Source organism: Magnolia sinica, chromosome 14 (assembly GCF_029962835.1).
Source record: "Magnolia sinica isolate HGM2019 chromosome 14, MsV1, whole genome shotgun sequence".
Lineage (NCBI taxonomy): Eukaryota > Viridiplantae > Streptophyta > Magnoliopsida > Magnoliales > Magnoliaceae > Magnolia > Magnolia sinica.
In genome coordinates this window covers 6,410,971-6,426,846 of record NC_080586.1, presented here as the reverse complement: position 1 = coordinate 6,426,846, position 15,876 = coordinate 6,410,971, and the positions used below count along the sequence as shown (strand labels likewise).

Here is a 15,876-nt window from a genome sequence, read left to right as displayed (position 1 = left end):
TTACATCATGTATACCTTTCAAACAAATGTCCAACAATTAGCGGTGGGCATTGTCCAGTCATTTTGATTTTGGGGATATGACCAATCTAGAGTGGGTCCCACATTAATTCCATTAAGATTTCATACTATTCTCAGGAGATTCTATGTTGTGGACAGGCAAGTTTGGGGACAAATTTGAAATGACATGACAAAACCAATAGTTTGTTATGCTGTGTGTGGGCCCATTACATGTGCCAACTCCTAGCCGCTAATTGAGTGGGCCCTAATCTTCAATGGAGATTTACTGGCCAAAATGTCAGTGTATGTTCATCAGGTGGTTTGGACGTGCACACTTTGGAATGTGATCTTTCATGGGTCCATCTTTTGATCTTTCATCGCAGGCTACTTTCTGATTTTCACCAAAATCGGTCCACCTTGTTCTTAATTTTTACTACCTTCTGAAATCCCTACACCATCATTTATGTTAGTGTTGAAGTTACTCAATATATACATTGATACACCGTCTTGTAATAGCTCAAGCTTTTAAATAAAGTGGTTGTTTGACATGGTATTAGAGCGAAGGTTTTGTGTTCGAATCCAATATGTATATGTTACTAGTTCCACATCAATATATACATTGATACACCATCATCTAATGGCTCGAGCTTTTAGAGAAAGTAGTTGTTTGACAACTGACTAGGGTAAGTGGTCATTATGAGAATGATCGGTCTAGTTCAATGTTGATGCTGGTGCATTCTGTAGATTTCATGGACAAATGGATAGTAATCTCCTTCATGCGGCCCGCTTTACGTGCATAATTTTGTTACATGGGCCATTAGTGCTCTGACCCACTGAGATTACTCAATATGTTGGTGCCAGCCAGCTGCCGAGTCTGACTCATTCATGATTTGGCCAACTTAGATTTTACTCCCATCTGACAGAGATTGACTAGCGTTTCTCTTTGAATGATGCTTGAACACAATGAACATTCAAATACAATCTTATTTACAAAATGCACTTCCTGTTATACAATTATTACAAACAACAATTTCAGTTGATTCATAGCATTTTGCATCATCTATCTTGTCGATGTTGAATGACTACATTGAATTTTACATTTGTACCTATGTTGTTTGCAATCTGAATTCCCCAAGTTGAACTCGTAAGCTCAGGGTGATGCAGCGACAGATCTATTTTCTGATTTCCATATCCTTCTTGTGGATTTGATTTTCTTGGGATTGAATACTTCCATCTGGGCATCCAGTTTTGATGCATCGAGAGATAATTTCTCTTTGATGAAAGCATCCAAATCAAAATTGCTTCTTGGGGCACCTGCATCTTCTTCACTATCCTTGATATTTCCATTTATAGGACTTGAGGAATCGGTAGATTCTTCATCAGCAGTATTCCTCGTTGATTCTGACATGATTCTTAAAGAATCCTGCCCTTTAAAATCAGAGTTTGGGCCCATGTTCAAGAACTTCTTTATGCTGTCGAGAGCTGGATCGATGATGTCTAGAAAACCCATGACCCATGAAGCATCATCAACTACTTCCGTTCGCTGTACATGGAAAAAGGCCAATAAAAGCATAAATTTTTCAGCTTGATTAATAGGAAAGTTGTGTTAAGAAACAGATTCCTGCTATAGCTACGTGTCTTTCATACTGTTCATCAGGTGAGCCCCACCATGTACTTGCCATGGACCTTAAGTCAGGCTAGTTTAGTCATCATGTGGGCCACACATGTACACCAAATCTGGACCACAGGCCATATCTTTTTAACCATTCTTTTCTCTTTCATGTGGCTATCTGGTGGCCGGATCAGCCCATTCTCATGACACAGCATACCCATGTTGGGGCCTATCTGATGAACAGCCTGGATGTACACATGCCACATTGGCAAGTTGGTACAACATAGTTTTGAGTCATTCTCTTGCAAGTAGTGATAGCATTTCTCATGGAAACTACGTACATAATCCGAGAACAATTACTGTCGCTGTCAGTAACTAATGCATACACACAGTAGAAGAATTAGAGAAAAGACCGTTCAGATAATGCCAAGAACTGACCTGCTGGAAATAGAGGTTCCGAATTTCTTCAGCACGGATTGCATTTCCTTGCTCTTCCTCCAATGATGCCCATGTCTGCCATGTTATGTAACTTTGAGAATTTATGTTCAGTGAAGATCTAAATAGTCTCCTGGCCGCCGACATATTCCCAAGCCTCTGTTCTAAAACGCCCCAAGCCTGAAACAAATGAAAGTGATAACAAAATTCGTATTGCATTGACATAACTAGCAATTGCCAGAAGAACAAGCTCAAATGAATGCAACTCCATTTCCAAATCAAATGAAAAACAATATGGTTGGGATGCTCACTAATGTGGATGTCCTCTTATCTCTTTTTTTTCTTTTTTTTTTCTTTTTTCTGTTTTCTTTAATTGAAAAGGGAACTGAATGAGAATAAGACACATTTGACGTCCTATCTTAATTTCTTCAATGAAGAGATGAGAAGTCATGTTCCATAAGAATTCTCAAACTTCAACCTCATTTGAAGAAGCATTTGCTCTTTATTCACAAGCATCTCAGTTACATGTTATGTAAAGGAAATACCACAAAATAAATACAAGAAAAACAAAGAAGGTCTCTCCAGCTGGATAGACCAGCTGGTCATGATGCCTTCTCATCCCAGAAATTACCTGGGTTTGAGCCCAGTGAGGCTCTCCTGCAGGAATAGCCCAGCAGGTCATCGACACCATCTGGGGCAGCACTCCAGGGGTCCACAGTGGGAACACACACCCCCCCCCCCCCCCCAAAAAAAAAGAAGGAAAAAGCTCATGTTCCATTAACAAGTGCATATACCACCGGATCTTACCAATGAGGAAACAGAAACTTACTAGACCATGGACGAGTGATATAAAACATACCTGTAGGCAACGAGCTGCACTTTCACTTGTCGAGTTAATTGACAATGCTCTTTGGTAGAGTTCCCTCGCTGTGGCTATATTTCCTTCTTTCCATTCCACCCATCCCCAAGCCTACAGAAACCCAAATTTTACCATTAGTTCGTTGGGAATTTGAATACCTAAAATGATTACAAGATCATTCTCCTGCAGCTATCAATACAAGATCATTCTCTTGCAACTATCGATTTGGTGCAAACCGTATATGACCACAATTTAGGAGAAGAAAATAGTAAACAACGACAAAATAATTGCAGCATATATTGATTATACAACTAGATAACTACACTGTAACATGGAAACACCTATCAACCCCATCATATTGCAGTGAATGGGCAATATGCAACCATTTCTCTGCAGAGAACCTGTTCAGAATACAAAGTCAACATGTTTTCTTTTCATTCTCCAATGTTCATTGGGTGAAAATGTGATGGTTAAATTAGAGGCTGGGTAATTGCTTAGCATTTTATTTTGTTAGCACAGATGTGAAACACATTGTTTAATAATTGAACACAGAGAGACAACCTTGGAGTTGGATTTTTTTATTATTTTCATCACACTTATAGGTCCTGAGAACCGGAAAAGATGTGAAGAACTCGCACATCCAAAACATCTTTCATCTACCAGAAAATCTGTATTATTCATGTATGTATATTATACAAAGCTTGATCAAACAGAACTTGAGCATGATGATAGATATGAATCCAAATCCAATTCAAACAAATTTAAGCTAAAAGGGATGCATATAACAAAAAACAGGGGAAGAAAATCTCTTACAATCCATACTGGTTGATGCCTCGGGTCCAGTTCTGATGCTCTCCTAAACAATACACGGGCGAGATTGGCAGAAGAATGTTTGTATTCCAACAAAGCAAGTGATTGGAGAAGAACAGGATCCCTAGGATTTAGTGCATGACCTATCTTTAATAGTTTCCTTCCCTTCTCAATGTCACCCAGATTGGCCTCGAAAATTGCCCATACATGCCATGCGAACCTGTTCTTCGGACTAGCTTGTACTGCTTTCTGAATAGTAACAGGGGAATGCAATATATTAGAAACATACCAACAAGACAAATAATAATATGGTAGAAACATATAATAACCTAAGTAATACAAAAAAAAAAAAAAAAACCTGTTCTAAAAGCTCAGAAAGTTTAAGAAGCCATATCTTAATTATATAACCAAGCAATGAGATTGCGACAATGATAAGCCATGTGAGGAAACGAACAAAGAAAACTAATCTCTGTCAATTTAGACAGTGATTGAAAGAACAGGGTCACATTATGGTGATTTGCCCACTAAGCAGATCCTGTGAAATCAATAGGCCATAAAGTATTCTGAACACTTCCAGTATGCGTTGAGGATATTGTGGAGCAATCATCCATGTAATTGCACAGAAGAAAAGGTGATGCTTTCAGTTGACCCAGAAAGTGGCATTCCACATACCAGTGGTTGCCGATGAAAATGAAGACCAAAGCCTCAAGTGATAAAGTTACAGAAAACACAACAAGCTCCACAATCAGCACTATACAGTCGTGCTTATAACCTATGATATGTATGATGGGAGCTGCAGAATCTGGTGGAAGTGTGGGTTTAGAAGGGTTGGATACTTGTTTAGGTGCATGACACTAATAACTCGAGGAAGAGAACCCCCATGAGGGGTTGGTTGTAATGGGAGACATTGTCGCTAGAAGTTCTTATGCAAAAAATGTGTATTCACCAACGCAAGGAACGACATTTGACCTAGGGCTACTAGAATCCGCCACTGAACTCAGGGACCTACTCCAGAACCTTGCAACTTCAAGGTGATCCAAAGCATGAAGTTCTGACGATTCTACTCACATATCCTGCTACTTCTATACCTCCACCTTCAAACACCTGTAGTAACTGATTTCCAAGCTTTGCTCCACCTGAACTTTGCTAGGCATTCAGCTGGAAGTGGGAGACAAAAGAAAGAACACTCAATTTACATGACAGAAAATGATGTTATGCGATTAGGGTCAAGGAGATGATCTCACAGTTCTGAACATCTGGCATGTTGGGCACTCCAAGAAAGGATAAATTAATCAAAGGAAAGACAGGTGGCAGATCAAGAGCAAATGGAAACACCATAATGGCATATTCAAGGTCTCAATGCTGACGGTTACTACAGAAGATGACCAAAAAAGGACTGAGGTGCCTTCACGCTTGTCATGAATGTAGCTGTATGTACAGGCTATGGAAGGGCACTGTGTTCACACATGCAAATGGCAGTCAGACCTTCGCACAGACAGGATTCAGACAGAGATGTACATGATGGTACCCTGATAAACATGGAAACCACATGATTACAGGAGTGTTGTGATGTGTTAGAAATAAATGTGGAGCGGAGATGAGAAATCATTGGCTCATATGTGTTAGAGATATTTCAAAACAATTACAAAAGAAATAAAATAAAATAAAATAAAAAGCCAGCACTTGCACCTCAAGTGAACATGACCAAGGAGCCTGAAATCGTGGCTATGCTCACGGAAGTTTATGTAGTTCGCACAGAACTGTGTGACAGATGGTGGATCAACACAAGTGTGTTACAACTGAACCTAGTTCAAAGGCTATGACGAAGTACCTTATGGAAGAAAGGTTCAAATGGGGAATGTTGTCATTGCGAACATGATCGGACAAGGAAAGGTCAAACTCATGTTCACATCTGCGAAGACCGTTACATTGTTTATTATTCTTCACATTCCAAACATTCAAAAGGAGTTGGTTTTGGATTTTCTTTTGAACAAAGCGGGTCTGAAGTAAGTTATTGAGTCATTTTAAATTGTAATAACCAATAATGGCTCCTTTGTTGGTAAAGGTTATGATGATCATGGTCATAGAATGTTCAAATTAAATGTGAAATCGAATAAAGCTTCTTCTTCTTCTTATGTTTACATGGTGTGCACTGTTAGACTAAGTCAAGTAAATGTTAAATCTATTAAAAATATGGCTGCTTGTAGAGTAATTCCTAATCAGGAAAACAACGAATTTGAAAATTGTGAGTCATGTTCACGGACTAAGGTAACCAGGAAGCATTTTCCTGGAGTAAAAGGGAATTCTGAGTTACAAAGATTGATTCACTTTGATATTTATGACCTTAAAGAAACTATTACCAGAGGAAGTAAGAAATATACTTTTTCCTTCATTGATGATCATTCCAGATATGTATACATATATCTACTAAGATTAAAGGATGAAGCACTCTCTCAATTAGTAGTTTTTAAAAATGAAGTAGAAAATTAATTGAACAAAAAAATCAAAGTCTTTAGAAGCGATGGAGCTGGTGAATATACTTCGAAGGATTTTGATAATTTCCATAAATCTAATAGAATTATTCATGAGATTATTGTTCCCTATTCTCTTCCACAAGATGGGGTAGCTAAAAGGAAAAATAGGACCTTAATTAATATGGTAAATGCAATGTTGCTTAGTTTTAGTCTCCCTCTTAATTTTTTAGAATAGGCACTTTATTTTGTGTATTACATTCTTAATAAAGTGCCTACAACTAAATCAAAAAATAATCCGTTATGGACGATGGAAAGGTCAAAAACATAATGTTAATTACCTTGCAGTTTGGGGTTGTCTTGCTCATCTTACGCTAACAGATCCCAAAAGACTTAAATTAAGAGCCAGAGCCTCTAAATGTATACTTGTTGAGTATGCATCACATAGCAAGGCATATAAATTCCTAGATATTGGTTAAAATAATATAATTGAATCTACAGAGGTAAACTTTTACGAAAATACATTTCCGTATAAATTAAAGAACAGTGAGGGTCATCCCAGTGGGGGGGTTCCTCTTCTATGAAAATAAATGAGCCTTCTACCTTAAATCCTATAAACTCAAAAGAAGCTGAGTTTGAACCTGAAATCGGGAAAAGTCAACAACTTGGGATTGTTAAGGACTATGGTCCCAATTTCCAGTTGTTTTGCAGCCCAACTAGAAGGTAATCCTATGACATTTGAGGAGGCTATATCCTCACATGTGCTATTAGAACAAAGCAGTCACAAAAGAAACAGAATCTATTAGGACTAACAACACTTGGAAATTAGTTGACCTATCTCCTAGAGTAAAATCTTAAGTTGCAAATAAATACTTAAAAAAAAAAAAAAAAAACATTGGGCAAAACGTACAAATTGAGAAATACAAGTTTGAGATAGTTTGTCTTATGGCTTTGGGAAATTCGAGTGAAAAGTTTGTCTCCTCTGAGATTTTCAAATGCTAACACTTAAAGAGGTGAAAGCTAAAATTATTTTTCTATTTAACCTTCCTAAAAGTTATGTCATCGATCATCCATGACCAACAGATCTTCTTGAACCAGAATTATCTGTGGTTTGACAATTTTGTAATAAAGACAAGTACCTGTGTGAGAATTACATTCTAAGTGCTATGTCAAACTAATTGTATGACCTCTATTGCGACTCCAAAATGACTGTTAAAATCTGAAAGGCATTAGAGAAGAAGTACAAGGCAGAAAAGGTGGGCGTGAAAAAATATATTGTTCGTTGACACTTCTAGTTCTAATTGGTTGATGATAAATCAATGTGCAACATCTAAATGCATTTAATCTCATAGCCCACGAGATTATGTCTATAGGAATTAAATTGGATGATCTCTTTCAAGTAAAATTTGTAAACATGATCTCTACCTTCTTGTCAACGCCAATCTTCTTATCGGGTGTGGAGTTCCATTAGTATATGATTCGGATTCATTCACATATTTCCCTTAGCATATGTTTTTTGCATTTAGGATATGTCCGCTGAGATGGAAAAAGCCTATTTTGATTATTCTGATCTAAGGTAGACAGCTTTTTGCTTGTCAGCTCACTATGTAGAAATTCAGTTCTCAACTTCAATAAATTGTGGAACTAAGGAGTTTGAAACTGCATTGCGGCCAACTGTAATCTCATGTAACTAATGGCAAACAGATGGCAATCTGTCCTTTTTAATGCACAGAATGGAACATGTCACGATCTCCAATGTTTCATGTAACTAGGGAACTCCATGTATGGGCAACTCTGATGTATTGCAGCTTTACTATGAGTAGGTCTATCATCATCATACCCTTGTCCACGCTATTTTGGGTAAGCTCATCATGATTTTCTTTTAACTGAGCATATGGTCCTTGACAGAGTGGAATGGCAGAACAGGATTCCTGTAGCAGACCCCAAGTAGTTGGGATAATGCTTAGATGATGATGATGATGATGATTACATAATTTGCTGGACAGCGCTTTGATGACCAGCATCCCACCAGATGTCAACCCTTATCCAGGCTTGAGACAGGCTGGAAAACTACCTTAGGAGGTCTCTATGTTCCCAAATCACCCTGAGCTTACTGCATATAGTTTTGCTGAAACCTTAGTGCTTTCATGGAAAATGTCTGGAATTTATCAAGTACCTCTGTGAATGCATTTTACTAAAATGAGAAGATGAGTTTGGAGAACATGATATAACCTCAAATAGTTGTCTAGCAGCACGATTGTTCTCCTGTTGCATCTCTAACTGTGCCCATGCCTGTATTAAGAGAAGTTCAATATCAAGCATAGCCCTGGTCAAAAACATTTACAAAATCATAACCTTACGGACAGAAAAGAAGCTCTAATCACAAAAGAGTAATGACCACCTACAACTGGTTGTAGGTTAACCTACAATCCTTTACCTTCACATGTTGATTCCATTTTTTTCCCTCAAAAATATCATATATTTTCAAGAGAAAAACGAATAATAAAAATGGGTTGTATATTATGTTAACCTACAACTGCTTGTAGGTGATCATTCCTCTCAACAAAGGCTTGTGTAAAAATCGGCATGGCACTTACAAGCCAACTGGCACAGCTTTTGGGATTACATAAAGTGGCCTGCCGGAACAAGTAACGAGCCTGCTCAATCCGATTTCCTTTAGCTTCAAGCAAAGCAAGCGTTTGGTATATGTACTCATTTCCACCACAATATTTAATTCCTTTACCAAGAAGATTCCTAGCCTTCTTGATATTCCCTTGCTTAAGCTCGAGAACTGCCCATCCATGCCAGGCTGCAACATGTCTTTTATCAGCAACAGTAGCAGCATCAAATATTTCTCTTGCCCTCCGGATATTCCCCATCTTATTTTCCAAAACAGCCCAGCACTGTTCAAAGACAAAACTGTGCACATGAATGACTTCCTAAGTGTGAAAAAGTGTGGAGAAGAAATAAACTCGATCGAACTGCCAATGTTTTAAAATTATGTTTTGGACATTGACCTTTTGTTGCTTCAATTTTTTTCTTTATTCGCTAATCAATGTGATATTCACATACACGATGTGCAAAGAGAAATTATCATTATCATCATCATCTAAGTCATATCCCAACTAATTGGGATCAGCCTACATGAATCATTTTCTGCTTAGGATTCCTGTTGGAAGTTACGGCATAAGTTTGATGCCGACTGCCAACCCAACGCAACCCTCCTTTATCCATGCTGGTGACCGGCAATGAGAGCACAAAAATACGACAGGTGCAATGCAATAGACTATTACATAGGTTGATTACCATCAAGAGCTATCTACTAGTCTATTACATAGGTTGATTACAATCAATGAGTTGTGCAAAGAGAAAAAGTCATGAATATAATTAAAAACACCACTAATCACATAAACTTTATTTTAGTAGATATAAATCATCATACATCATGGACTTTAAAATGCATGACCAGGACTGTGTTGAATGCATAGAAATCTACCACCAAACAGCAGTAATAAGGATATTAATAATAACAAAAAGGGTGTTTGGATTATATTAGCATGAAGCAAGAAATGAACCGGCAACAAATTCAAGTGCTGAAGCATCTGGTTCAAAACGTTAGCAGGTAAAAATAGCTAGGAAGCGGGAGTTGGAGCTTGCGTCTGAAATGCAATTTGAAGCGGGATGGCACCCAGTTATAAGGACCATGCAGCTAAGCACTATACAAGTGAGTTCAAATTATTAGATGAATAAAGTGGAAATAACCAGATTGCAGTTTCCTTCCTCAGCATTCATATTGAGGACCTGAGCTCCAAACTGCAACTGCATTACTTTCAAGTTGGACTTGAAATGAAAGTAATTGCAATTCAGGACACTTACTAATTATGAGCGCTAGGAAACATCATTTATTTTTGTAGTCTCCACTTCACTTCTGAATATTTGCAAATCAGTTTACTTGTGCATCCAAACACGGCCTGTATAAATTGGTTATTGGTAAGTTCTCTTTAAATGGTAGATTTATTCCTGAACTTAGCAAAACTAGAATTTTTTGTTTTTCTGTCAAAAGAATCCTAGAGGCTGTTATGTTTAATCCCATCTTTTGTTCGCTGTTCAAGGTAGCAACAATGTTAGGAAGCTCCTAAAAATATCACTTGTTGCAACATACATGGGCACAAAAATGTCTGAACAATGGGGAGTAAACCAAACCTACAAAGAAAATGACTAGGTGTTTAATTGAACTTTATGATTAGAAGAACCAAGGATGGAATCTAATGATAGAATCTAACATTTTTTTTCTTGGATACATGGTTCTATAATTCATTATCCCCTATGAGTGGTCCTGCTGATCTGACAAGTTTGCCGCTTTGGCTGATCCTGCCTACATCGGGGGACCCACCACTGCAATGGAAAGCATTACCAACCGCAATCTCGCATCATAAAGGACTTTTGACTTTGCCGCCCGCACAGAGTGGATCAATTGGTTGTACCCTGCATTCAGTTGCTAGAGCACGATTCACCCCTAGATATCACTTCACGATTAGAAGAACCAAAAATGGAATCTAATGATAGAATCTAACAATACACTGTGTTGTACTGACCTGCCAGATGTATGGATTTTCTCCTTGTGTTGCCTGGGATCCCATCTCATATACTGATCTAGCTTCTCCATATCGTGACTGCTTGCTCAAAATTTTTCCGAGCGACACATAGGGTCGCCCATCTTCTGGCCAAAATGATATACACTGAAAAGTAAAGTAACTAGATTAGATGTTTCAGAAAAATTCAAAAAAAGCAACAGCCACAATTTCTAAAATCCCATGAAGAGCAAGATCAAAGAAGCACTAAACCAGAAATTGAAAAGTGAAACTATCCTTGACATTTGCACCATTTTATATGTTATTCTTCAATGTTGTTCTGCTGTATCCTATGTTCTCTGAGGAGCATGCCATTGTTCATTTTTTGCACTAATTCTTACATCTTTTACTTAATATTATGCATATTCAGTCCATAATAGTACTAGAGCTAGACGTGCACAGTGGGAGTTTGTGCAATTCCAAGGTCATGCAGACCTTGGAATCAGAAATTTCTCATTTATACAGATCTGTGTATCACAACATGTTATTTGGCCCATTACATATTCTTGATAGAACTAATGACAGAGCAGGATTTGTGTAGCTGACCCAATTAGTGGGTATAAGGCATAGATGATGATGACAACAACACATTCTTCACTTATTTGCAGATCAAAACTGCTCCTTCCCACTGGTTGCTTTGACCTTCATAGTCGCCCCTTGGCACAGTGAAGGTAACCATGATTATGGTCATGGATAATTACAGAATTACGGGGGCATTGGACATGTTAATCACTGTGCAATCTTCATGATAGAATTCAGGATGCCAGTTTTTAGCCAAAAGCATATGGCTGTCAATGGCCCAAGCTCTGTCCAGGTAAAGGTCAGCCAGATCCCAGCCCGTTTATCTTCCGGGCCTGAAATTTACACACAGGATGGGCCCACTGCCCTGAAAGTTAGGCCCAAGCCTGGCCCCATGGTAACCCATAAACAGGCCAAGAGTTGGGTTTCAGATGGTGCTTAGTAGAGATTGTTGTTAAATCTCAGCCAGAACTGGACCATTTATTTCTCAGGCCTGAAAATTAAGGCCAAAGCCAAGGCACAAGCCTAAAACATTAAATCCAAAACTGGCAGATCTCTGGCTGGGCCCAGGAGCCCAACAGGTTGTCCCAGTTCCCGACCATCAACGACCCTGAAAAGGCAGCAAGTGACTTCCAAAATCTCCTTTGCCTTGATTTCTCTTTTCAAACTTATTGCATTTTTCATTGAATACATTAAGATTGCAAAAGTTAAAAATCTCAACATGCTTTTAATTCACCTAGTCCCTCGAAGTGCACCTATGCTCTGGATTGGTATGTGGGCCTAATGGTGTGGACAGGGGATGCCCCAACAACCTTTCAGATTGAAAGATCTTAGACATCCAATCTTTGGCGTTTCCATCACTTTGTTGGCCACTGACGAAAATATCAGGATCTTCTGATTTGAGAAGTTTGGGGGGGGGCATCCCACCATCCAAGGTCTTGTTATTGTATAATTGCAAACATGAACACTGTTCCAACCATAAAGGACTAAAGGAGGCAATAAAGATGCTGCAGCAGAATGGCCTAATTACAAAATTGGGGTCTAAGGGGTCGTTTGGGTGCCTGTAAAAGGGGCTAATTGTAAATAATTTACAGGTAAATGGTTTACAGTCTGTGTTTGGATGCTGAAAAATGCCAAATCATTTACAGCTTTCAGCCCCATTTGATTACAGTCAAAAGGCTGTGATTTCATTTACAGGCTTTCAGGACTTGATCAATTTACAGGCTATCCAAACACAGACAATCATTTACAGCTTACAGCCAAACAGGATAGGCTGTAAGTGATTTACACCTGTAAATCATTTACCACTTGAACCATTTACAGGCATCCAAACGACCCCTTAAGATCTTCAAATACTTACATTCATGCACTTTGAACTCTAAAGGTCCAGCAGAGGAATATCATTATCAAGCCTATTTCATTATCAACCTAAGATGCAAAATTCACCATAAGACACCACATTCTCCTTAGTAAGAATTTCATTCCATCGAAAACGACTGCTGAATTGAAATAAACAGTAACTTTTCGCACCGCCCAAGTTAAATTTCCACAGAATTTTCCAAAACATGCTCCGAGAAACCAAACCCATCAACCATTCTCAACAACTAAAAAAAATGGAGAAAAAGAAAAAGAAGGAAATAAAATAGAAGCGAAATCTCCGTACCCTAACGCACCTGCCGAAGTATTTTCTCCGCATCCTCATACCGGAAATTCCTCGCCAAGACCTTTGCCCTGTACAACGCCAGCTCCAAATTGATAGGGAGCGGCTTCTCCGAGCTCCCGTCGACCCTCTCCGGCTCGAAGATCGGCATCTTCTTTGCAAATTCCGAAAGACCCTGATCGATCGATGAAGACGAGGACACAGCACTCTCGCTTCCTCCCTCTTCAGATTCTGTCAACGAATTCTCAGATTCTTCTCCGTCCGAAGAAGACTCCATCACCGGCCGACGAACGACGAGCATCCCATCCGACACATTTCCACCGTTCCTTTTGTCGTCGTCATCATCTTCATCGTCGGATTCTGCAATAAGGATCTTCTCGTCAAGGGACGGTGTGGATTGCTTGGAAGAGAAGGGAGTGGATTTGAAGAGCGGAGAAGAAAGGAGGGACTTGATTGGAATTTTGGAGAAGAATTTTGGGGGATTTGGGTTTTGGGAAGTGAAGAAAGGAGAGAACTGGGATTTTGGTGAAGAAGAGAAGAGCTGCATTTGGACTCTGGATAAAACCGCACGATTGTATTATGAAAAACGAGGCGGGCTTTTGAGGAGGAGACGCGTGTCTAATTACTCATATGCCCTGGTGCTTTGAGTGGAATGACGGGACTATTATGGTTGGACGTAACTGCCCTTTATTGATTTTTCAGCTTCTCTTGACGACTGATCAAGTGCACTGCAACGCCTGTTTTAGTCGCAGTGCGTACAACACCCAATCTCTGTGGATCTATTATGATGTTTCTATGGAATCGACTCCGTCCATCAGGTTGAAATAATTATTTTAACCGTAAATCCATAATATCAACCTGAAATGAAATAAAATAGGCCACAACACTAGGAATCTTGTAGATTGTGACTAAAACATCTAATTCACTAGGTGTGGTTCACTTGAGCTTTTGATCTAGATGGTATTTTTATTTTCCTCATATTCAAGTGATTCATATCTGATGAACGGGTTTGATGACATATATACACCATGATCTCCATACACAAACCTATGGCTGGCGTCTCATACACACTTTTCCCAGTGTGGGGTACACCTGAGCTGTGGATCCCTCGATTTTGGTCCCAGGGCCTAGCATCGAGGGACACACCTAATGGACGGATTGGATGTCCCACAGGCTACTTAGTGGGTTCACGAAGCTTTACTGATAAACGCCTGCGTAAAAAAGTGTTGCAAACTGACGGACGATTCCGGTACAACAACTTGTAGTACCGTACCTTTTTTCTGCCATCATGCCACTTTTTTATAAAATCAGGACCATAAAAACTGTAGGCCCCACAATTAAGATCACCTGGGACAAAATCCAAGATTTTCTGATCATCAGGTGGACCACAATGTTAGACTAAATGTACAACCGATGGTTTAAGTGTTAATACATGCGACCCACCAAATGATGAGATCAACCATGCTTTCTAGAAAAGTAATCTTCAAGGTGGGGCCTACTGTTTTAATGGCACCGATGTGCTACCCAAGTGGCACGTACACAGAAAAGATGGTACCATACTGCAAGTTGGGAATGCTATCATGTGACAGTTTGCCAGGATGGGCCATGGGGAGTTGACCGTTCATTTGTTTGTCTTCACTGTCTACACGTGTGGATGATGATGATGGAAGGCTACGATTGCTTGATGAATATGATCAGATGTACTATTTACCCCCTCTTTTTTGTATGCATAGTCCACTTTTGGAAGAGAGGGGTATGGATATCAAACAGAGAGCGTTAAAAAGAACAATACAAAACCCGCATGCATTGGTGAAGGATAATTTTGTCATTTTCTGTAAAAGTGCAGAATTGCAAGAGCCGGTTTCCTTAATACGAGGGCATTTCGGAGATCTTATTAGAGCTAGTTTCCCTGGTGGTGAAACTGCCACGTAGTCAGCTACTTTGATGGGCTTCAACCACATGCTGAGAGAGGAGAGCTTTTTGACACGTGGGAGATGCTCATTGGCGGGCAATCCTGGATCTATCTGGGAGTTGATAAATCTATGAGAAAATGACCACTGTATACAAAACCTTTTACCCATCGGTTTTTACGAAGGAATACAAACTTAAGTTACCAACTTAGACCAGCAGGTGCGGACAGCCACTTCGAAGACGAAACTACCCCTCCTTTACACTGCGAAGACAAGCGCTGACGCTCCTCCAACTGAGAGTTGTACGAACGGCTTAAAAGAGATCAAAGTTACATGCCCCACAGTTATGTATTTATTATATCCACAATGTTCATCCATATTTCGATATCATTTCGGAGCATTATCAACAAAAAGAAAATCATATCCAAAGATCAACTGGGCCACACCACACGGAGCAGCGGAAAATTGATTTTCATGGTTGAAACTTTTGTAGGGCCCACCATAACATTTTTTTTTCCATCCAATCTATTCATAAGGTCACAAAGACCTGGATGAAGAGGAAAAACAAATTTCATAATGATCCAAAACTTGTGTGACCCCTAAAAGGGTTTCAACGGTAGACGTTCAAGCAGAAAGGTAATAGCGTATGCATAGGGGTACGGATATAGCTACGGTTATAATCCATAGTGATAACAGTAGCTTGGCGATCAATCGCAAATCCCGCGATTCCACCGCAAGTCGCTGTCCCTATCCACAATTAATCATGGATTTTGAGATTCCACCCCCCGATCTATGGCTGCGGATTATAACCGGAACCATTTCCCTATGCACTTTCTTTTTCTTTTTTCTTTTTTTTTTACATGGAGAATTTTATTCCACCTACATTTTTTCTAACACATATTTATATAAATATGTAAATATAAGCAAATAAAAAAAAATTCTCTTTTTTTCATTTCTTTCTTTATTCATATA

General features: G+C 39.1%; 1 protein-coding gene across 4 annotated transcripts; it reads right to left on the bottom strand.

Annotated features, from left to right (window-relative positions):
* Positions 1-851: 851 nt before the first annotated feature.
* On the bottom strand, positions 852-13,578 carry LOC131224737 (protein high chlorophyll fluorescent 107). 4 transcript variants are annotated; one of them, XM_058220053.1, is made up of 9 exons: positions 13,008-13,578; positions 10,780-10,923; positions 8,782-9,087; positions 8,417-8,476; positions 3,717-3,962; positions 2,904-3,014; positions 2,048-2,224; positions 1,104-1,540; positions 852-950 (listed from the first exon to the last, which is right to left on the bottom strand). In XM_058220053.1, exons 1-8 carry the CDS (start codon positions 13,539-13,541, stop codon positions 1,148-1,150), a joined length of 1,971 nt encoding a protein of 656 aa, XP_058076036.1. In that variant the 5' UTR covers positions 13,542-13,578; the 3' UTR covers positions 852-950; positions 1,104-1,147. The 4 variants fall into 4 exon arrangements, with proteins under 4 accessions (XP_058076036.1, XP_058076035.1, XP_058076037.1 ...); XM_058220052.1 differs by lacking the exon at positions 852-950 and having other exon boundaries at positions 962-1,540; XM_058220054.1 differs by lacking the exons at positions 852-950; positions 8,782-9,087 and having other exon boundaries at positions 962-1,540.
* Between the last annotated feature and the right edge of the window lie 2,298 nt (positions 13,579-15,876).

Coding starts and splice junctions, on each gene's coding strand:
- LOC131224737 (XM_058220053.1), bottom strand. CDS start 13,541: ATGCAGCTCTTCTCTTCTTCACCAAAATCCCAGTTCTCTCCTTTCTTC. Junction 10,924..13,007: donor CGGAGAAAATACTTCGGCAG/GTGCGTTAGGGT, acceptor TTTACTTTTCAG/TGTATATCATTTTGGCCAGA. Junction 8,477..8,781: donor AAAGCTGTGCCAGTTGGCTT/GTAAGTGCCATG, acceptor CTCTTAATACAG/GCATGGGCACAGTTAGAGAT.